This window comes from Prunus dulcis, chromosome 1 (genome assembly GCF_902201215.1).
Source record: "Prunus dulcis chromosome 1, ALMONDv2, whole genome shotgun sequence".
NCBI lineage: Eukaryota > Viridiplantae > Streptophyta > Magnoliopsida > Rosales > Rosaceae > Prunus > Prunus dulcis.
Window position 1 is genome coordinate 39,948,411 of NC_047650.1, and position 22,554 is coordinate 39,970,964.

At 37.6% G+C, this 22,554-nt stretch overlaps 3 protein-coding genes across 3 annotated transcripts; 2 read left to right on the top strand and 1 right to left on the bottom strand.

Moving 5' to 3' along the window:
* The first annotated feature begins 208 nt into the window (after positions 1 to 208).
* On the top strand, positions 209 to 4,858 carry LOC117614641 (VIN3-like protein 2). The gene is made up of 4 exons (XM_034343521.1): positions 209 to 318; positions 1,491 to 2,157; positions 3,267 to 3,586; positions 3,869 to 4,858. Exons 1-4 carry the CDS (start codon positions 270 to 272, stop codon positions 4,720 to 4,722), a joined length of 1,890 nt encoding a protein of 629 aa, XP_034199412.1. The 5' UTR covers positions 209 to 269; the 3' UTR covers positions 4,723 to 4,858.
* Positions 4,859 to 5,383: 525 nt separating this feature from the next.
* Positions 5,384 to 8,740, bottom strand: LOC117616812 (protein SICKLE). Its single transcript, XM_034346240.1, has 3 exons — positions 8,616 to 8,740; positions 7,628 to 7,948; positions 5,384 to 7,109 (listed from the first exon to the last, which is right to left on the bottom strand). Exons 2-3 carry the CDS (start codon positions 7,941 to 7,943, stop codon positions 6,163 to 6,165), a joined length of 1,263 nt encoding a protein of 420 aa, XP_034202131.1. The 5' UTR covers positions 7,944 to 7,948; positions 8,616 to 8,740; the 3' UTR covers positions 5,384 to 6,162.
* An 8,752-nt stretch (positions 8,741 to 17,492) lies between these two features.
* LOC117616236 lies at positions 17,493 to 21,523 on the top strand. The gene is made up of 4 exons (XM_034345485.1): positions 17,493 to 17,670; positions 18,101 to 18,175; positions 19,341 to 19,603; positions 19,724 to 21,523. Exons 2-4 carry the CDS (start codon positions 18,151 to 18,153, stop codon positions 21,140 to 21,142), a joined length of 1,707 nt encoding a protein of 568 aa, XP_034201376.1. The 5' UTR covers positions 17,493 to 17,670; positions 18,101 to 18,150; the 3' UTR covers positions 21,143 to 21,523.
* Positions 21,524 to 22,554: the final 1,031 nt, after the last annotated feature.

The window sequence follows — 22,554 nt, forward strand, 5'->3', positions numbered from 1 at the left end:
ACCAATTGGCTAAATTGCTCTCTCGCCTCATTTATACCAAATCTCTTATTTATGGCAATTTTATTATTTATTATTTCTTTACTCGGATGCCACTTTTCCTCTGACCCTCACTCACTCTCTCTCTCTCTCTCTCTTCTTGCCATGAATTTTTCCTTGTAAGTCCTCGTCTCTCTCTCTCTCTCTCTCTCTCTCTCTCTCTCTTTCTCTCTCTCTCTCTCCAAATAAGGCCCTGTATAAAAATAGAGTCTTTGCCTCCTCTTTGGAAAACAATGAACAACCCAGAAGCGAGGGCTTCAGACATGCAGTCTCTGTTCTCAGGTCAGTCACCATTCTTTTTTTTTCATGCTCTCTTTTTTTTCCTAATAAAATTTTGTGGGTTTACTCTTTTGCAATGGATTGTGGTGTTTTGTTTACTTTATGATTATTGTTCTTGACAATGTATGTCACCACAAAAGTATTTTGCATCTGAGTTTGCCCTTTTTTTTATATTTTGATTTTTCCCCTTATTTCAGAACATCTTTATTGCTGTTATTCCCAATGTACGTTGTCCAAGGTTTAATTTTTTGCATAATTATGCATTTGCCAAAATGCAAGAAGTATTTTGTGGATGATTAAAAGGCTTTTTCTTTTTCTGGGGGTTTTGGTTTTTATTTTATTTTATTTTATTTTATAACCACAGTTGGCTGTTGGTCCCTCCTAGAAAGCATATAGGGAGACACTGTTTAGATTGACTGATGACAACGACCAGCATTGCCTATTGGAACCGTTAACTTAACCCTTTAAGAAACAAGAGTGGTTTATAGAACTTTGTTTTCTCTTGGAGAATAATAACTATAATAACTCATTGGTGGCGTGGTAAATCTGTTTTATAAGTTCCTTTTTTTTTTTGTTGAAATTTTTATAAAATAAAAAGCTTAATGGTGTGTATGTTTAAAAGGTTTTGGTAATAAAAATGGCAGTGCGTTATATATGAGATATTAGACATTAGATCACGTAAAGAACAGTTGTGTTTTGAGAGTTACTTCTTTGCTATGAAGAAACAATGTGTTTCCTTGGTGTTCGTAGTTCAAACCTCTCCCTTCCCTTTGCTTTTTGTACCAGAAGGAATCAGTCGTTATGGAGACAACATGGTGACAAAGTCTACCAAAATTCAAGGGCCCATTTCAGGTTCAAGCCCGTTGGTGTCCCTTGGTAAATAGAAAATTAACTAGCAAAAGAGAGAAACAACAAACAGAAGAGATGTTTTAATGAGTTATTCTGCCGTAGGTTTAGTTGTGACCTTACTCTCATGGTACTTAGTCAGGGCATAAATGTTCTTTTTTGGTCTCATTCTTACTACTTTATATGATTACCCAGGATAAACTATGAATATGAATTGTAAAGTGTCCTTTATAAGTATCTGCTAGTTTCCTGCGATTATGTTCAACTTCATAGCTTATAAGGCATCTGAAGTTCAGTTTTGATATTTGGTTTTGTTTTTGTTTCCTCAGGTTTTGTACTTGACCCTGAAAAGTGTAGCAGGCTAAGCTTGGGAGAGAAGAGAGAACTAGTTCATGAGATTGCCCAATGGTCAAAAGATGCCCCAGGAATCCTTAGTTCGTTTACCCGTAGGGAGCTTCTTGAAATTATCTGTGCCGAAATGGGTAAGGAGAGGAAGTACAGAGGATATACAAAACCTAAAATGATAGCACAGCTTTTAAAGGTAGTATCTGAGAAATCTAAGAGTAATACTAAAAGCTCTCCTGCATTTTCTCCTGCCAAAACTCAAACGGGAAAGAAAAGGAAAAGGGACGTAGAAGCTTCCTTTCAACCACTCATTGGCCCAGGTCGTGTTTCTCCTGTGACTAGTCAAGAAGGACACCCTAAATTCCAAGTCTGTCAGAATGTAGCTTGCAGAGCTGCCTTAGGGTCAGAGGAGTCTTTTTGCAAGAGATGTTCTTGCTGTATCTGTCATCTTTTCGATGATAACAAGGACCCTAGTCTATGGTTGACCTGTGGCTCTGATACTGCTGATGAGAATGGTCCATGTGGAATTTCATGCCATCTGGAGTGTGCTCTAAAGCATGAAAAAGCTGGCATTATGAAGAATGGTTGCTGCCCAGAGTTGGATGGAAGCTTCTATTGCATTGCTTGTGGAAAGGTTAATGATTTAATGAGGTAACTAAAATTTTATAAACACCTGTGAATATTTAAATCTCAATTACTTACTCTTTAACTGCATGGCCAATGTATGGTATGGTACTAGTTGTGTACAACCTGGTCAGTTCAGACCCAACCTAGAAAAAACCAATTGCCTATTCATGAATTATATAGACATCTGCAGGTGTTGCGTTTGTGTGTCTTTGCACGCATGCAAACACCGAAGTATGTGTACTGCGAAAGCTACATATTTTGCTTCTATGATTATAAGTAGCAGTTATTGCACAGTAGCAAAGTCTCTAGAACTTACTAAGACATCTCTTAAGCATACTATCTACTCACATACACGTGCACTGACACTAGATAAACAAACCAGGATTACTAGGTGTCAAGCTCGGCCATATAAACATGTACGAAGATGTCTAAAATGCATACTCATCAGAGCATCTGATTAGTGAATCTCCCTTTCAAAGAAGTTTAGATATTACTAGCCATCAAAACATGGATGAAGATGTCTAAACTGCATACCCATCATAGTGTCTGAGAGTGAATCTCCCTTAAGGTTGTGTTTCTTTTGCAGAAATTCAAGCAAAAGAAAGTAAACTGGGGAAAATTATATTTCTGGAGTGTGCGACCTTAATTTAACATAGGAAATGGCACCACAAATGTTAACTTGAAAAATATTTTCTAAGATGTTAGGTTATGATAATGTTTAGAAAACAGCGTTTTTATTAAGCCACCTATATATGTTTTGATTGGTAATATTTCTTTCTTTTTACAAACTCTTCCAAGAAAATTTGTATCAATCCCCAAAAACTGAAAACTAAAAGAATTAGAACATTTGACTAAGAATGCATTCCTAGGAAAAATTTATGTCCTGGAAATATTTTCTACTGATACTAATGTGGCCTTTGATTGGTTGAGATGAGGTTGACAATTTGGGTTATGTGACCTAATCTAATAAGCAAAAGATATCACTTATACTGTTTTTTCAAAGAGTTACAGGGAATCAACTATCAGAATGAATGATGTACAACCAGTTGCAATCTCAAACTGACCAACCGAACTTGAGTTGCTGTTAGCACCAAATAATAATGTTGGCTAATTGGATGATTGATTTTGTGCAGAACCTGGAGAAAACAATTAATGATTGCAAAGGAGGCTAGAAGAGTGGATGTACTGTGTCTACGAATTTCTCTATCTTACAAAATTCTTTCAGGAACGGAGAAATACCAGAAACTACAGAACACTTTAGAAACTGCTATTAAAAAGCTGAAGAATGAAGTAGGCCCACTGGAACAGGTCTGTGCAAAGATGGCGCGTGGAATTGTTAACAGGCTCTCTTGTGGTGCTGATGTTCAGAAGTTGTGCAATTCTGCAGTGGAATCTTTTAATTCAGTGTTTTCTGATCCTTGCCCTGTCCATGTGGAAAAGGAAGAGCGAGCAAGTAAGTTGTTTTTTCTTGTTTTCAATGATTTGAAATCCCCATTCGCATGTGAAGCATCTTAATGGAACACAGCACTAGACATTTCATTTTATATGGGTTACATGTGAGTCTCTGACTACAGTAGGAATGCAAACTGGTGGCTGGTATCATCACCCTAGTTAGTTAGTTAGTTAATTGGAAGGAGAATAAATAAAGTCCTGTTTGGTGATTTCAAACAAACTGAATTTTTTTTCATATATATTATTTGTTCACTGATGTTGCTTAATAATTCTGTTGTATCAGCTTGCCGCATCCAGTTTGAAGACTCAACCCCTACTTCTGTTGTCATCGTGCTAGAATATGAGGATCTTCTTTTTAACAACTTCTTGGGCTGCAGGCTGTGGCATCGTAAGTCTGATGTGAAGGATTATCCAGACCAACCCTCTTTCATTGTTTTAAGGCCAGAGAAGAGATTTACTCTCACCAATCTCCATCCCTCAGCTGAATATTTCTGCAAGGTTTCTTTGTTTAGCAACGCAGGAGTATTGGGTGTTTGGGAAGCTAAATGGGTCACACCTGCATTGTATGATAGCTCTGTTATGTTAGAGAATCAGAGAAGGGAAGAGAATGTAGCAGTTGTTCAAAATCATTCCCAAGAAGAATCAACCAATTCTAGTGACATCAAATTAGCTTCTGGAGACCATGCTGCGAAGCTTCAATCCTCGAATGGCATCAACAAGAACCAGAGCAAAAGGCTCTACTCACTGCCTTCTCTAACAGAAACTGCTTCTTTGATCAAAGCAGTTTCTCCATTGACACCCAGTAAATCCAACGGAATGCGTAAAGTACCAGGTTTCAGGTGTACAAAGCGAGCAGAGGAAAGTGATTACGACTACTCTGTGAGAGCAATCAAATGGCTAGAGCATGAGGGCAACATAGATGAAGATTTTAGAGTAAAATTTCTTACTTGGTTCAGTCTGAAAGCTAATATGCAAGAACGAAGAGTGGTCAGAGTATTTGTGGACACGTTCACTGATGATCCATCGAGCTTGGCTGGGCAGCTCATCCATAGCTTTGGGGATAAGATTTGCTGTCCCCAAAAGAATGACCAAATTTTTAGCATTGGTCTTACACAAGGTTGTGCCATCAAATTTTGAAGGGACTCGTTTTTATGTGAAAATTTTTAGTAGATAGGACATGGTTTAGAAAGGTAGGTCTTTTCTTTTTTCCTGGTTGAAACAAATGTAGGTTTTGTTAGGGAGGCAGGAAAATAGTCATCTTCTTGATCAAAGAAAAGGGTTAAGCTTTTTGATTTTAATTTCTCGTTTAGTAAAGTTAGGATTAGAGATTAAACTGCATATGATCATCCAAATTTTCTCTCTTTTCTTTTTTTTTCTAAATTGAAAGGTAAACATGATATGGTGGTTTAATGTTTACCTTTCTTCATCAGAGTTTTGATTAGGGGTGCTGTTATTAACACTACAAAAAAAAAATCATCATGCAATCCTCTTGGTTCACACTCATTTATTGAAATGGTGAAATGGTATGAAAGGAGTGTAAGGGTTCCCTTTATAATGACCACAATTACAAATATCCGCACAAAACAGCCAAGAGATTTAATTTCAAACCACGCAAGCATATTACTAACAATAATATTAGACTCGCCAAATTATTCTTCAACTTTACTCACCAGGTGATGTGTTTGTGAGTCCATATTTGATTAAATGTAGATTGAGACATCATTTGGTGAACAAAATATGATGAATAAATTTGACGTGTAGCAGAGCTCAATTCTATAATCCTAGAAGAACACTGATGTAATGAAAAATTGTATACTTTACTTGAAAAGCAATACAAAAAGGATGAATTGCATAATCTATGCAGTTAAAACTTGCAGAATTCACTAGGTTCACAAAAAGAAACATGAAGCACACATCTTCGCAGTTCTCGGACTGCAAGCTGCAAAAGACAGACTTCTTAGTGCTAAAAGCCAGTTTCAAAATCAACTTTTGGGGACAGTAAGTTGCAAAAGGGCGATTAGGTTTTTCCAATACATTCTTGAAAGGAATGGCATTGCTCGCACGCAAAATTGTAGCACAAGCAGATCTTTCTCTGGTGAACATGAACAAAGAAAACTGTGAAAATAATTCAACTGCAAATGGAACTTCTCTAATTGCAACCTTAACTTGAAAAACACTGATACCATGATTCCGTCTTAAACAAATTCCAGAAACCAGCAGCCAGTTGACATCTCTCTTTTTGTTTTTGAAAATTATTACGTGCCAACACATCAAACTCTCAGTGCTTTTAGAAATCCATCGATCCAGTTGGTGCCTACTTAGCACTACCATGGTTTTCCATCTTTCTCTAAAGGGCATTAGTATTTTGAACTTCTTCCAGGAAATCAGGAGCAATTGTTGCTTGGCGCACCATTGATGGCTTCATTGAATGAAGCGACCAAGTGCTCTGTCAAGCTTGGCTGTAGAGTGCAGTTGTTTGAACCTTCTGTACAGCTTGCTTCTATGTTCTGGTTTGCGATCTTTTTGACCGGTACATTAATACAGTGAGAGGCTCTTCCTGGAACTCAGGAGCAATGGTTATGTAGTTGGTGTGTCCTTGACAGCATCATTGAATGAGGCGGCCAAGTATTCTGCCAAGCTTGGCTGTGAAGTGGACTTGTTTGAGCCTTCTGAAATGCTAGCATCTTTTGTGCTACTAGATTTTTCAATTGGGGGTTTTGAAGAGCCAGGGCTGTAGAAACGTTTCATGGGAGTATCTACCCCTTTCCAGATTACAGGTTTCAAAAACTTCCATGGGTCTTCAACCATGGAATCATTGTAATACCGCTCTGGCCCCAATTGTTTTTCCATTGTAGAACGACCATGAGAGCCCAGCCCTCTTCCACCTCTCCGTCCCGATCCAGGACTTGTGCTCCAGTGCCCCCCACCTCTTCCTGAACTTGAACTAGGACTAGTATTGCCTCCATGAACTGAATGAGGGCTTGGACTATTGCTACGCCAGTGCCCCCTGCCTTGCCCACTATTGGAACCAGGGATTCCTAGTGGTCTAAATCCCGGGCTTGCAGGTCGTCCAAATCCAGGGCTTCCTGGTGGTCCAAATCCAGGGCTTCCTTGTGGTCCAAATCCAGGGCTTCCTGGTGGTCTAAATCCAGGGCTTCCTGGTGGTCCAAATCCAGAGCTTCCTTGTGGTCTAAGTCCAGGGCTTCCTGGTGGTCTAAATCCAGGACTTCCTGGTGGTCTAAATCCAGGGCTTCCTGGTGGTCTAAACCCAGGGCCAGGAAACCTGCATTCTCTTGAAGGATCAGATGGAAAACTATAATTGGCAGCACCTTCAGCTCCATTCCAGACTTCAGGTGGATTTCCATGATGCATAGGGAATGGTCTCGCTATTCCTATGGGGTTTCTTTGAGGACCAAAGTTTTGACAGAAACCTTGTTGTACTTGATACATTCTCTGATCTGGTGAATAATTGCTCTGAAACTGATGGGATGGAGGAGCAGTCATTTCAGGGTTCCTTGGTCCTCCTAAATTAAATTAAGAAAACCAAAATCAAGAGGAAATAAAAAGACAAAAACTAAAAGGCAGATAACTAAGATGAACTTCAAGTGTTCAATATTTTGGTTGGAAGAAAGCAATCTGAGCATGCATCAAATATTACAAGACTACACTTCTATTTGGATAAGTATATGACACTTGCAGTGAAATGAAATTAAAACAAAAACGGCCAAATCTTTTCCAGCACACACCAACGAAGAAAATAATTTGATAGTGACACAAGGAACCATAATGTTACCCACAGTTTCCAACTTCATACCATACGCTGGCAAAAGTTATTGAAAAAGAAAATTTGTGGTTTAGAAACAATTTCATTTTCACTTTTAAAACCAAAATCTTATTCACTGATTCAAGAATAGGAGTTTTCCATATAACCCCAAATGACTAGAGTTTATGAATTTTGAAAATCAAATCAAATGGGCCAACCATGCATGATTACAGGAAATCCAGCTCGAAGAATTTTTTTTTGAAGATAATTACACACTACCTGAAAGAGCTGACGAAAGCCTTGCCATAGGAGAACCACCCGTATTTGAACGTCCGAAATTACTTGGCACAATCTGGTTGCCAACTTTAACCCTTTTAGTGTCAGAAGAGAAGGCTGCCATAGGGTCTGTGTAAAAGTCAAACCTAGAAGGAGCACAAGGTTCCTTGTGCACTGGTATAGCTGCACTATCTTCAGCCAACGGATTGGAAAGGTAACCAGGGGCAGCTGAAGTTGTAACACTATGAGAAGCTTCAGCTTCTTCAGCTTCTGTGCGCATTGCCCTTAGTCGTTCCTTTCTTTTCTCAGATTCGTCCATTTAACCTGAACATAACAGTTGAGAAAAACCCATTTGAATAAATTAATATTCATCAATCTAGACACTCTCTTTTTTCTTGTCAAAATAACATCAATTGAAGCTAAACCTCAAGTCATAAAATCTTTAAGGCAAAAGACTTGTCAACCTCAAACTACTTAAGAAAATCCCTAAATTCTCATGAGATAACAAGTACAAAAAACATCAACCCTAGAGTAATATTTAAAGAGAATTTAACAATTCGCATAAAATTGAGAACCCCAAAACCTTCATCATTAGAATTTTAGATGTCCCAATTGCTGTTCTTCAAAATTTGCAACTTAATTCACTCACTCAATTAGCTTTCTACACCTAATTCAAGTAATCACTAAAGCCCAACTCTTTGGTTTGTGATGGAAATCATCACAAGATAGCACAAAGTAGAAGTTAGGCATTGTGAATCAAAATAGTAAAACTAAATGTAGAAGCAATAAATATTTGTAAATGAAAAAGCTTTTTCATTACAATAATGAAGTATAAACTGGGTTTAGAATGGGGAAGCCAACAGTTCATGAAAATTAGATAATAAAAATAATTATTTTGGAAATAAAACCAGGAAGAGACATATAGAGTGAAATTTATTGAGTATCAAATTTAAACCCTAGCAGAGAGAATGAGAAGAAGGAGAGAGAGTACCTGAGGTTGTCTGTGTTGTCTTTGTGTACGGAATACCTGAATTTGTCCTAGGGAGAGAGGGGGAGAGACGATGTTATATTTTTTTTAAGAGCTTTTTCTTTTCTTTTCAAAACCAGTAAGAGGAACCCATGATGGGTTAACCTAAAATGGGCTGGGACTTTTTCTTTTTGTCAAGAAAAAAAGAAAAGATATATTGGGCCGGGAGAAAGTTTGGACCAGAATATTTACCCTGTGGTTGTCTTGTGATAAAGTGGTATTCTTTTTCTTGACCCAATTTTTCTTCAATTTTAAGGTTTTTTTTTATGGCAAGGTTTTAATAAGGCCATACCCATACTTATTACAATATTGGTTTGTTTCTTTTTTAAGTCCCTCATGATTTGGTACAGGTAGCCATCTCCTTCCTATGATGATGCTTTTCAGCTGTCATTTTCTTGGGATGGGTGTGCTTGGGACCTGCCTTTCTTGTTGATTTTGGTGTTGAGAATAGTTTACTTTGGGCAATTCTTTTATGGGATATTCACTATTATACCTAATGGACTTTAGAAACACACCCAAAGCTTATTTACAACATAACAAAAAAGCTTTTAACTTCTTATAAATTACAAAACTGCCATCAATTTTTGAAAATAAGCTCAACCCCAAAATCTCATAAAAATACCCAAAACACTTAATAGGGCATTAAAGTAATTTAATAATTAATATTAAATTCAATAAGGCAAGCTGTCATTTTTTGAGTTTTTTTTGGGTTTGTTTATGGAAATTCAATTGTGTAAGGTTTATTTATAATATTAGTGCTAGAAATGGATATAACACTAAATATCTCTTATTTTAACTTGTATTGCTTTATCTGGAATGAAAATTCTACTTCAACAAAAAAAAAGTTTGACAAAGAACATTCTTTTTTCGGTAATAAATAAGAGACTTGACAAAATCATACATGATCTGATAATATGAGCTAAATACGCACGAAAAATACAATAACTGGGTTGCACCTTAGCAAGCCGTGTTGAGCTAAATACTCACGAGAAATGAAGGTCCACACACTTATTAATCATGTTATAAAGAAGTGAAGTCCACATAGATAAAACTAGAGGGCATTAGTCAAAAGATGGAGATAAAGCTAGAGAGTATTAGTCAAAAGATGGGATAATGATGTTGGGGAGAAATTATTATGTCTCCCTTAAAAGCCATTTGCTTTGCCTATAAATAGGCATTATATTTGCTTGTAAACACACACGAAAGAGAGAAGAGAAAGAGTGGAGTCTATCTGAGGAGAAATTCTGTCACCACAAAGAGAAATATAATTCCACTCCCAATATTACAGTGGTACTTCTCATCCTCTGATTATTCTAGTTTTATAACACGTTATTAGCACGATAGTCTCTCCTTTTATTTTTGAATTTTTCCCAACTCAACACTATGTGGTTATTTCTTTGTCTCCTCTCTGTCATATGTCTACTGTCACTTTACTACTACGACGACATGCAAACTTTCTTTTTTGTGTTCTCACAATTTCTATGTTGTTTCATCCATGCTTGTTTAATTTACTTCTTTGTAACGTAATTTGGAATGGCGCGGTTTTTATACCCCGTCTTGTTATTTTATGGTGGTGTAATTTTTTTTTACCCATCGCGTTGTAACACAAATTATTGTAATAAAATGATGGTGTGATCTTAAAACCCATCTATTATATCTTGAATAGTGGCGTAGTTATATTGCCCACAATATATGATATATTATGCACTTCATATATATTAGGTGGAGGTTTTTATCCCCACATTTATTTTATTTATGGTATGGAGTAGGTTTATTACCCATACGGCAATATTTATTTAAAGGTGTGGCGCGGGTTTATCGTCCACACAGCTGCCTTTACTTTTATTTAAAAAGTATGGAGCAGAATTAGTGCCCATACAAGCACATTTACTCTTACTTAAGGTATGATGTGGAATTAACCCTCATACTTTATGAATTTACTTTACCGCACATTTATTTTTATTAAAAGTATGATGTGGAATTAACCCTCATACTTTATGAATTTACTTTACCGCACATTTACTTTTATTAAAAGTATGATGTGGAATTAACCCTCATACTTTATAAATTTACTTTACCGCATATTTACTTTTATTTAAAGTATGGTGCGGAATTAACGTCCATACAACAAGCAATTTACTTTATGAATTTACTTTACCGCACATTTAATTTTATTTAAGGTATGGTGCGGGTTTATCGTCCATACCAGCAAATTCATAGCACTTTATTTTTATCATCAATTAATATACCTGAATAATGAGGGCCTGAAATTCCTATTAATAAGTGGCTTAATGTCCCAGATCTCGAGCCTAAAGTTTTGGATGGCAAATTTGGCAAAACTAGAGTTTGCTGCCTTGGACCTTTCCGGGGACAACTATTTATCATGGGTCCTGGATGCCAAAATTCATCTACAAGCCAATGGCCTCGGACAAACAATTGTAGATGAGAATGATGCTTCGCCTGAAGAGAATGCGAAGGCCATGATCTTTCTTCACCGCCACATCCATGAAGCGCTGAAGAGCGAATATGTGGTGGTTGATGAACCGTTGGTTCTATGGAAAGCTCTAGGTGAAAGATACGATCACCAGAGGATGGTGACTCTCCCAAGAGCTAGATACGAATGGACTCACTTGAGATTTCAAGATTTCAAGTCAGTGTCCTAGTATAACTCTGCTATGCACAGAATTACCTCATTAATGAGGCTATGTGGGGGAAATATATCTGAGGAGGATATGCTCGAAAAAACTCTGAGCACTTTTCATGCTTCAAATGTCCTCCTTCAGCAGCAATACAGACATAGCGGTTTCAAGAAGTACTCAGAACTTGTATCTTGCCTCTTGTTAGCTGAGCAGAATAATGAGCTCTTATTAAAGAATCACCAATCTCGCCCAACGGGCTCAGCACCACTTCCTGAAATAAATGCTGCATCTCAGGAAGTGAAGGCCATTTCATCTCGTGGCAGTATCCACAAACGTGGGCGAGGGGGCAAGCGTGGCCGCTGGCAAGGAAGCAGAAAAGATCGTGGTGCTCGTTCAGAGGGTTTAGGTCCAAGGAGTGGTCCATCCACGAATGGCAAAAATGCATCCCGTAATAAGGGAAAGGCACAGACGAGCCATGTGCCTAGAAATGTTGAAAGCACTTGTCACAGATGTGGTGCAAAGGGACATTGGGTGCGTGCATGTCGTACGCCCAAGCATTTGGCGGATCTTTATCAAGCTTCACTTAAGAACAGGAAAGTGGAGATAAATTACATTGATCATGCTCCGCCAGCCACAGATGGCTCATCAAAAATATCAAGTCAGCTAAACAAGACCCATCTGGATGTTTCTAATTTCGTTACTGAAAGAGGGAATGAAGCTTATGAGTCCGAATTAGATTAAATTCCTTAATGTACTATTTGTATTAGCTGAAGTGTTGTTTAATTTTTCATTTCAATCCAATAAAAGTGGTAATGTTTTCTTCTTTATTGATTCAGCTTATTTTACTTATTTGAAGGCATGGATGTAAATTATGGATGCCCTCAAAACAAAGGCTATGGCAAAGATATTTGTCTCGCAGACAGCGCGACTACTCATATGATCCTTCAAGATCGGAAGTATTTCTCAAAATTAATGCTTACAAAAGCAAAGGTAACAACCATATCAGGTCCTGCAGATCTGATTGAAGGCTCAAGAATAGCCCAAATTATGTTACCAAATGGAACAATACTGTCCATTCCAGATGCTTTGTATTCATCTAACTCCAGAAGGAATCTGTTGAGTTTCAAAGATATACGTTTGAATGGCTACCATGTTGAAACAAAGAAAGAGGAAAACATGGAATATCTTTGCATTACCTCCAGTGATACCCAAAAGTGTATACTGGAGAAGCTTTGTGCGCTCTCATCAGGGTTGTATTATACAACCATACGGACAATTGAGGCACATAGTGTCATGGACCAAGAGTCCATTGACTCAAATGCTTTTCAACTTTGGCATGACAGGTTGGGTCATCCTGGATCCACCATGATGCGCAGGATCATCACCAACTCTAAAGGACATCCCTTGTTGACTAAACACATTATGTTATCAAGTGACATCTTTTGCCAAGCTTGTTCACAAGGGAAGTTGGTGATCAGACCATCACAACCAAAGGTTGATGTTGAGTCTCCATCATTTTTGCAGAGAATTCAAGGGGACATTTGTGGACCTATTCATCCCCATGTGGACCATTTCGGTACTTTATGGTCTTGGTGGACGCATCTACCCGATGGTCACATGTTTGTCTTTTATCTACTCGGAATATGGCATTTGCTAGGCTTTTTGGCTCAGATAATTAAATTACGAGCCCAATTCCCAGATTATCCCATTAAGTCAATCAGACTCGATAATGCTGGTGAATTTACATCTCAGACTTTTGATCACTACTGCATGTCACTAGGCATTGATATTGAACATCCTGTTCCCCATGTGCATACTCAAAATGGCTTGGCCGAAGCTTTAATTAAGCGCCTTCAGTTGATAGCACGCACTTTGCTAATGAAAACAAAGTTGCCAGTTTCTGCTTGGGGATATGCCATTTTACATGCAGAATCACTTGTGCGATTGAGGCCCGTCGCCAACAATCAATATTCTCCAATACAACTCGTATTGGGGAATCAACCAAACATTTCACATTTAAGAATTTTTGGGTCTGCGGTATATGTGCCCATTGCACCACCGCAACGTACTAAGATGGGCCCTCAACGCAGATTGGGAATTTATGTTGGTTTTGATTCACCATCTATCATCAGATATCTGGAACTCCTGACGGGTGATATTTTTACCGCACGGTTTGCGGATTGTTATTTTGATGAGACAATCTTCCCACCATTAGGGGGAGAAAAATCTGTGTATAAAGAACAAGGCAAACTCATTCCTGAAGAACGACATGAATTATCATGGAATGTATCCACATTGTCTCATCTCGATCCTCATACTGCTCAATGCGAAAACGAAGTGAGAAGGATCGTTCACCTCCAAAGTATTGCAAATCAGATGCCAGATGCATTTAATGATGCAGCAAAGGGGACAAAATCTCATATCCCAGCTGCAAATGCACCCGCACGGATTGATGTCCATAATGGACAAAGCAATGTGCCAGCAAATGGTTCATCTGCTGCACGCCTAAAGCGTGGCAGACCACTAGGCTCAAAGGATTCAGTTCCTCGAAAGAGGAAGTTGATGGACAAAATGAATCCAAATGAAATAAATAGAGAGCCCACAATTCATAATTCAAATGCCCCTCAAGAGGGACAGGTACTTCCTGAAAAGGAAAACGTCATTGGTGAGACAAGTGCCCCTAGAGTGGCAACTGTACCTGAAAGTCAAGAAATCTCCATAAATTATACGTCCACTGATGAATTGTGGAGTAGAAATGAGATGATCATCGATGATATATTTGCATTCTCAGTGGCTGCTGAGATCATAAAAGATGATGATATTGAGCCGTGCTCTATTAATGAATGTACACAGAGGCAAGATTGGCCTAAGTGGAAAGATGCAATCCAGGCAGAATTAAATTCTTTGGAAAAAAAAGGAGTGTTTTTGGACATATTGTTCCAACTCCACCCAATGTGAACCCTGTAGGTTACAAGTGGGTATTTACAAGAAAGCGCAATGAGAAAAATGAGATCTCAAGGTATAAAGCGCGACTCGTTGCTCAAGGTTTTTCACAAAGGCCTGGAATTGATTATGTGGAAACGTACTCTCCAGTAATGGACACAATTACATTCCTTTACTTAATAAGTTTGGCGGTTTCAGAAAAACTTGAAATGAGACTCATGGATGTCATTACCGCATATTTGTATGGAGAATTGGATACAGATATATACATGAAAGTTCCGGAAGGATTCAGGTTGCCTGAAGCAGCCAGAAATAAACCACGGGGCATGTTCTCAGTTAAATTGAGAAGATCATTATATGGGCTAAAACAATCTGGACGAATGTGGTACAATCGTCTCAGTAAGTATTTATTGAAGGAAGGATACACAAATGATCCTATTTGCCCATGTGTGTTTATTAAGAAATCAGAGTCTGGATTTGCGATAGTGGCAGTATATGTCAACGACATGAATCTAATTGGAACTTCAAAAGACTGCTGATTATCTCAAACGTGAGTTTGAGATGAAAGACCTTGGAAAGACAAAATATTGTCTTGGCTTGCAGATTGAACACAGTGCTAATGGAATTTTGGTGCATCAATCAACTTATACTGAAAAAGTATTGAAACGGTTTGGCATGGATAAAGCCCATCCACTTAGCACTCCAATGGTCGTTCGGTCGCTTGACACTAAGAAAGACCCATATCGTCCAAAAGGGGATGATGAAATGGTCCTTGGTCCATAAGTACCATATCTTAGTGCAATAGGTGCTTTATTGTACCTAGCACAATGTACCAGACCAGACATATCATTTTCAATAAATCTGTTAGCAAGGTACAGTTCTGCTCCAACAAGGCGACATTGGACCGGCATCAAACATGTTCTACGATACCTTCGTGGGACAATAGACATGGGCTTATTCTATTCCAGTGAATCGACCAACGCCCAGAGTATTGTTGGTTATGCTGATGCAGGATATCTCTCTGATCCACATCAAGGACGATCACAGACTGGGTATGTATTTACATGTGGAGGAACTGCAATCTCATGGCGCTCAACGAAACAAACACTAGTGGCCACATCTTCCAATCACTCAGAAATACTTTCCCTCCATGAAGCCAGTCGTGAATGCGTTTGGTTAAGGTCGGTGATCCATCACATCCGAAACACATGTGCCCTACCCTCAGCAACAGACACTCCAACAATCCTGAATGAGGACAATGCAGCTTGTATTGCTCAAATCACATGATGGTATATCAAGGGTGACAGGACTAAGCACATATCACCAAAGTTTTTCTATACACATGAGCTCCAGAAGAGTCAAGAAATCAAAGTCAGACAAATCCGCTCAAGCGATAACCTCGTAGATATCTTCACTAAATCATTGTCGAAATGTACATTCCAAAAGTTAGTGCATGACATCGGATTACGACAACTCTGCAAGCAATCAAGTTGGAGCATGCAAAATCAGGGGGAGCATTCAAGAGTCCTCTAACACAGGACATATGCGCGTTGTACTCTTTTTCCTTCAACTAGGGTTTTTTCCTAGCAAGGTTTTAACGAGGCAACATGAGTGCATTACCCTTATGTCCCAAATAAAGTTGTACTCTTTTTCTTTCGCTTAGGTTTTTTCCCACTGGGTTTTTCCAAGCAAGGTTTTAATGAGGCAACCAATCTAGGGACATGTGGTCTTCAAGGGGGAGTGTTATAAAGAAGTGAAGCCTACACAGATAAAACTAGAGGGCATTAGTCAAAATATGGAGATAAAGCTAGAGAGTATTAGTCAAAAGATGGGATAATGATGTTGGGGAGAAATCATTATGTCTCCCTTAAAAGCCATTTGCTTTGCCTATAAATAGGCATTATATTTGCTTGTAAACACACACGAAAGAGAGAAGAGAATAGAGTGAGAGTCAGAGAGAAGAGAAAGAGTAGAGTCTATTCTGTCATGAGAATATTCAGTGGTCATAGTATAACATCCACAAAGAGAAATAATATTCAACTCCCAATAGTACAAGGTGGTATCTAAATCAGGCTCATCCATTCTGATTCATCACAAATCAAACTGAGTTTTATTGACAGGCTCAATAAACGCACGACATGTCTCCCACCATTACCAAAAAAAAAACTACCCATGAGCCGTGTAAAAGCCAATTGACACATGCTCAGACACATGCGTGAGCATGTGCCAAGAGACTAGTTTTGCAATAATGCATTTAATGACTCTAACATACCAAATATGTACACAATATTAATCATAATTAGATTTCTTAATAGGTGAAATATGTCGTATATTACCCGTGCATGTTTGGCACGTTAGAGCCATTATATTCGTTATTGGAAAATAATAATTTTTTTAAAGTAAAATGCATTTTACAACATAAGCTCATTATGAAAACATTATATAAGGAATAAATAAAGTAAAATAACTTTATTTTTTAGCTAGTCGATAACGAATTTTGTAGATTAATACAAACACGATATGTTTTTACCGGTCATTTGTTATCAAGACGACTTATTAAGATCGTGCATATTCATGTCATGCATGTCATCAGATCATTACGATTTTGTCACGTCTTTTGTTTATTTACCAAACAAAATATATGTTGTTTGTTAAGATTTTATCCTTTCTCTTTATGATAAGTGTCATTTTCCTTACACTTAAAATAATGTCATTAATGCATCACACAATTTAGTTTTTGTTTTTCAAGTTTACCCTTTTAAAATGTATTAGCTTTTATATTTCCTTCAATTTAGTCAAATTTTGTTATAACTTCTTTAGCACATTGTTAAAATAAAAATAATAAAATAAGAAAAACATCATATTTTAAAAAAATAAAAATAAAATTTGTTTCATGATATTGTTATCATCTTTATTTTGTTTTTAACAAAACAAGCGTTCTCTTTGAAAAAATTAAAATTTTAAAAAAACTTCAGTTTTTATTTTCTTATTTAATTTTTAACAAGATGGTAAGAGAGTTATAAAAAAAATTAGCTTGCTATTATAAAAAAAAAAATTAATAAGGGTAAACTTGAAAAACAAAAACTAGTTTGTGTGATGCATTAATGACATTATTTTTAGTGTAAAGAAAGTGATACTTGTCATTAGAAGAAAAAAAAAGGTCTAAATAAGAAAATTAAAGAGAAAGTTGCTAACACTCCATTTTTACAAGTATTATCGAGGAGGGGAGAATCGAATCCTAACCACTTTGTCCAAACTTTTTAGTCCCGGCCCGATATTTCTTTTCTTTTCAGAAACAGAAAAAGTCCCAGTCCATTTCTCATGGGTTTCTAGTTTTGAAAAGAAAAGAAAAAGCCTTTAAAAATTTTAACCTTCTCTCTGTACCTATCAGACGAATCCAGGTACTCCGGCCAGAAGACAAAACAGACAACCTCCAGGTATACTCTCTCCTTCTCTTCTCGCTCTCTGCTAGGGTTTAAATTTGAGATTCAATCAATTTCACTATATATGTCTCTTCCTGGTTTTATTTCCTAATTTTCATGAACTGTTCGCTCCCCCGTTCTAAATCCAGTTTACACTTTATTGTTGTAATGAACATTTACAATATTTTCTTGCATCTACATTTATGTTACTATTTTGATTCAAAATTCCTAGCGTCTACTCTGTGTGCTTTTGTGTGATGATTTCCACCACAGAACAAAGAGTTGGGCTTTAGTGATTATGCGAATAAAGTTTTCATTTTTAACTTTTCTCCTTTTTTTATATTAAATTTTCTTTTATGGGTTTGGAGTCATGGCTTCTACATTTTAGTTTCTTATACTACTAGCTACTCATAATTTTCTGATTATTTGTTTGTTTGATTTCCAGCACGAACAAAGAGCTGGGTTTCATTCTGTTGTCAAGAAACTGTCAGAGCTATGGCCACAAACGAGGGCTTTCAAGGTATTCACAATATTAATCCCTTTTGTTTCTCCTAAGTTTTTGTTTTGTCTTGGTTCTATGTATATGTCGTTCCCTGGGAAAAAAAGAAATCCTTTTTTTTGGAGCTTCAATATTAGACTGGATCGTCAAGAATAAGTTAAAAATATAAAATATAAAAAAATATAAAAATATAAAAAAATCATTTTTTCCCTTTTGCTTGGAGAATAAGCTATTTAGTAATTACTCATTTGTTTCTGAGGTCCTTTAATAAAATGGGTTTTTTTTGGGCATTGAAAAATTGAATGATCTTATTTGCCCATACATGGTTGTGTGAGAAATAATGCACCCAGGATAAATTCTCTCGTTTCTTTCTTTTCTTTGGGGTTTTTATCACCCCATAGTTTATAGGAATTATGTGGAGAAGCCAAAGACACAAGGTCATAAGTTGATAGATTCATCAACTGTAGTTAAATTCAAAAGTTTAATTCTCTCATTTGATCTGAAGTTTTTCTTTTTAGAAAAAAAAGACACCGTCATTGTTTCGTGTGGATGTGGTGGAAATGTGATTTAAGCTGATTATCGTTTTACTTGTGAGTGCCAAACTGGTGCGGGTAATGTATCAGTGGTTAATATTGGCTACCACAAAGAGAAGTCAATAGTTAATATTGGTTTTAGACTTTTGGTTTGGTGAATAGTCGACCTTACTTGGTATCACTGTTTTTTCTTTCTTTTGATTTCTTACCTTTTCCCTTAGGAGTGCGTGTTGTTGGAAGCAAAAGGATGTACTAATTTGGCTTTAGATTTTTCTTTCCCTGGGTGGGTTATTGCTGTTATTCTCTTATTCCTTTTCCCCATTGTTTGATTTCCCTGTATGTGGGTATGATGTGCAAAGGTATGGAAGGATGTGCAAATGTCTGTTTCCAGAATTTTCGCACTCACATAAAAGAATCAAGGTGTTACCATTTTGTGTTTCAAAATCCTTCTCTGCTAGATAGTTTAGAAAAAGAATGAATAAGATGCATGTGGGAAAGTAATAGTACGTCAGCTGGCTATGGAATCATGTTCTTTCCCCTGGAAAGAAGTCTCATACCTATCTAGTTTCATGTGGTATATATGTATTTTTCTCATGGATTTAATAAGCTTGGGTTTATGTATCTTATTTCATATATTTCCTGTCCTATACAAGGTGTTTCAAACTGCTATGTATTCAAGAGCCAGTTACAAGAATATGCACAAAAAGTGGAAATACCTACACCAGTATATGAGACTATAAAAGAAGGTCCTTCTCATGAGCCTTCCTTTAAGTCCACAGTAATAGTTAACAATGTTAGATATGATTCTTTGCTTGGGTTTTCCAATCGTAAGTTAGCAGAGCAGTCAGCTGCTGAAGTTGCTCTCGTGGAGTTAGCTAAGTCTGGTGATATCAATCAATCCATCTCTCAACCTATTGTAAGTTGATTTATCCTTCACTGAATTACTGAGAAAAGCTAAATTTGTTATTATTGCTGACTCATTGACATTGCTTCTCAGTTTAATCATGGCTAACTTTGATTTGGCTGTTTGTTCTAGCATGAAACTGGTCTGTGCAAAAATCTGCTTCAAGAGTATGCACAGAAGATGAATTATGCTATTCCTTTATATCAGTGCCAGAAGGAAGAAACTCCGGGTAGAGTGCCACTATTTTCATGTACTGTAGAGATCGGGGGAATTCGTTATGTTGGAGCTGCGGCAAAAACGAAAAAAGAAGCTGAGATAAAAGTAGCTAGAACTGCTCTGTTAGCTATCCGGTCAAGTAAATCTGAGTCATCTATGGAACCAGTTGGCAACACTCAGTTAACAGTGCTTCCATCTAAAAAAAGGCGGGCAGAATCAAATACTAAATCTGAAGAGACTGCTAATGTTCCCAAACCAAAGAAAGGTCGATTTAAGAAGAGAAACTTCAAAAAGAAACTCTCAGGAGACATGGTGGGCCAGACTCAAGTTCGAAATGTAGGTGACATGGAAGTAAATGTTGGTAGTGAAATATCAGGAGGGGGAGCTAATCCATCTGTTAAACCAATGGATGCAGAAGTTACACCAAACGCTCATGACTCGATGTCCCATGTTATCCCAAGTGAGAATCAAACGTCTGCCTCGGAACCTGGTTCGGTTCCCCAGGTTAATACTTTTAGTGCAAAAAAGGGAGAGTCAACAGCTTCGTTTTTCAATCACGGCGACTATGGGACTCTTGATGAGGGAGCATTTCCAATTTCATATGGAAATATAACTCCCTTGGCCAAGGAAGTGAATATGGTGTCCGGAGCAGCGGAGGTGGTTTCACTTGCAAACAACTCCAACCTACAGCTTTTCAATCATGGCGACGACAATGGGACTCTTGATGTGGAAGCATATCCAATTTCATGTGGAAATATAACTTCTGTGGCCGAGGAAGAGAATATGGTGTCTGGAGCAGGGGAGTCAATTTCACTTGCAAACAATTCCAACCTACAGCTTTTCAATCATGGGGAAGACAATGGGACTCTTGATGTGGATCCAATTTCATGTGGAAATATAACTTCCGTGGCCGAGGAAGCGAATATGGTGTCCAAAGTAGGGGAGGCGGTTTCACTTGCAAACAACTCCAGCCTACAGCTTTTCAATCACGGCGACGACAATGGGACTCATGATGTGGGAGCATATCCAATTTCTTGTGGAAATATAACTTCTGTGGCCGAGGAAGTGAATATGGTGTCCGGAGCAGGGGAGGTGGTTTCAGTTGCAGACAACTCCAACCTACAGCTTTTCAATCACAATGACAACAGGACTCTTGATGTGGGAGCAAATCCAATTTCATGTGGAAATATAACTTCCGTGGCCGAGGAAGCGAATATGGTGACCAAAGCAGGGGAGGCGGTTTCACTTGCAAACAACTCCAACATACATTATTTGGAGGCTTCAAGTGTCATGGCTGGTCTGAACCAATCAGGAAATGAATCCAAGCAGGTGTAACATATATGGTAGGAGTATTCCTATAAAAGAAAAGAAAAATGAAATATATGGTAGGAGTAGGACTTATTATCATCTAACAGAAACTGAGGCCTGCAGTTGTTTTGAACAAGGATGTGAGAAAGAGGCTTGACTTGCATAACAGTGGTCTTAGGTTCAAACCCTCACGGCACCTTGGTAGTGTATGTGCGAGAAACCCCCCTTCCCTTTGTAGTTTAGACTACTCGGCTTGTATTCACTGAACTAATTTGATTTACTTCCACCAGTTCGCAGAATACCCCATTAATCTTGTGGATGGAAGGCATGTGTTGGCCAGGATTTCTTTTGGAACAGTGAATTATGGAGATTGCTAATTATTGTTCTTTTCTTTCTTTTGGGGTTTCATCTGTCAGCCTTATATTTATTTCTCTTCCTCCTTACTGTGTGAACAAAGCTGTCTGTGAAAACCAAATGAGTAAAACGAAGAAGGCCAACTTAATTATTTTCTTTTGATAAAGAAGCCTTTGTTGCCTAATGGGTGGTGTTAGGGATAGGATTAGAACCGTTTTAGGTTCGATTCTCTTCAATGTAATTAAGAAATGAGAAGGCCAAATAATCTTCTTTCAAATTCCCAAAACTCATTTTAGTTAAATGATGAAGGAACGAAAGATGATTTATTTCCTCCATTTCATTGCGACTTTGTGAAGTGCTATAATATAAGTGAATGATACATATATTATAATACAAATATATTAATTACATCGCATGATAGTGTAATATTAAATACAAATATATTAATAACATCCCATGAGAGTGTAACATCGAAGAATTATAAGAAAAAAGGAAAAAAAGCTGATATGACCATTTTGTGATCTAAAACCTCACAGAAAATAAAGAAATGTTTAAATAATGTTTGCGAGAAATTTGCGATCAGATTTAAGTCTTGGGAGGGGATCCGCTGTCCCTATTTTTCATGTCCTTTCGTGTCCTTGTATAATTTATTGACACGTGTTCATCCACTTAACCCTAATAAAAACACTGTTAACCCTTAAGCAAAACAAACAGCAGTCACAAAGTCCGCCAGCCAAGTACCCAACCTTGACAGCCCCAAACCTCGCTGGTTCTAGCCCCAAACCTAAGCCACACACAACCTCCACCCTGTGGCCCCCTTCTCTTCCACTACCACATCCTCTTCTTCCTGATCTCCCCTCAAATTTGGGTTTCATAATTGGAAGGGTTTCAATTTTGATGGTCTTTCAATTGGGTTTGTGGGATTCATGCACCAAAAAAAGAGAGGCTTGAATCGGTGATCTTATAATTTTATTGAATGAATTGAAGGGTCCTGAGGTAGTTTGCATTGTGAGGGAATTTCAAGGATGGGAAGAGAAGCGCGGATCCATAATTCTCGGGTCATAGGGTCATAGTGTAAAAATGTC

Bases quoted from the DNA above. Each gene is read 5' to 3' on its own strand.
- LOC117614641 (XM_034343521.1), top strand. From the start codon at position 270: ATGAACAACCCAGAAGCGAGGGCTTCAGACATGCAGTCTCTGTTCTCA. The intron at 319-1,490 runs GTCAGTCACCAT...TTGTTTCCTCAG, and splicing joins CATGCAGTCTCTGTTCTCAG to GTTTTGTACTTGACCCTGAA. The intron at 3,587-3,868 runs GTAAGTTGTTTT...CTGTTGTATCAG, and splicing joins GGAAAAGGAAGAGCGAGCAA to CTTGCCGCATCCAGTTTGAA.
- LOC117616812 (XM_034346240.1), bottom strand. From the start codon at position 7,943: ATGGACGAATCTGAGAAAAGAAAGGAACGACTAAGGGCAATGCGCACA. The intron at 7,110-7,627 runs GTAGTGTGTAAT...AATTTAATTTAG, and splicing joins GCTTTCGTCAGCTCTTTCAG to GAGGACCAAGGAACCCTGAA.
- LOC117616236 (XM_034345485.1), top strand. From the start codon at position 18,151: ATGGCCACAAACGAGGGCTTTCAAG. The intron at 18,176-19,340 runs GTATTCACAATA...GTCCTATACAAG, and splicing joins CACAAACGAGGGCTTTCAAG to GTGTTTCAAACTGCTATGTA. The intron at 19,604-19,723 runs GTAAGTTGATTT...TGTTTGTTCTAG, and splicing joins AATCCATCTCTCAACCTATT to CATGAAACTGGTCTGTGCAA.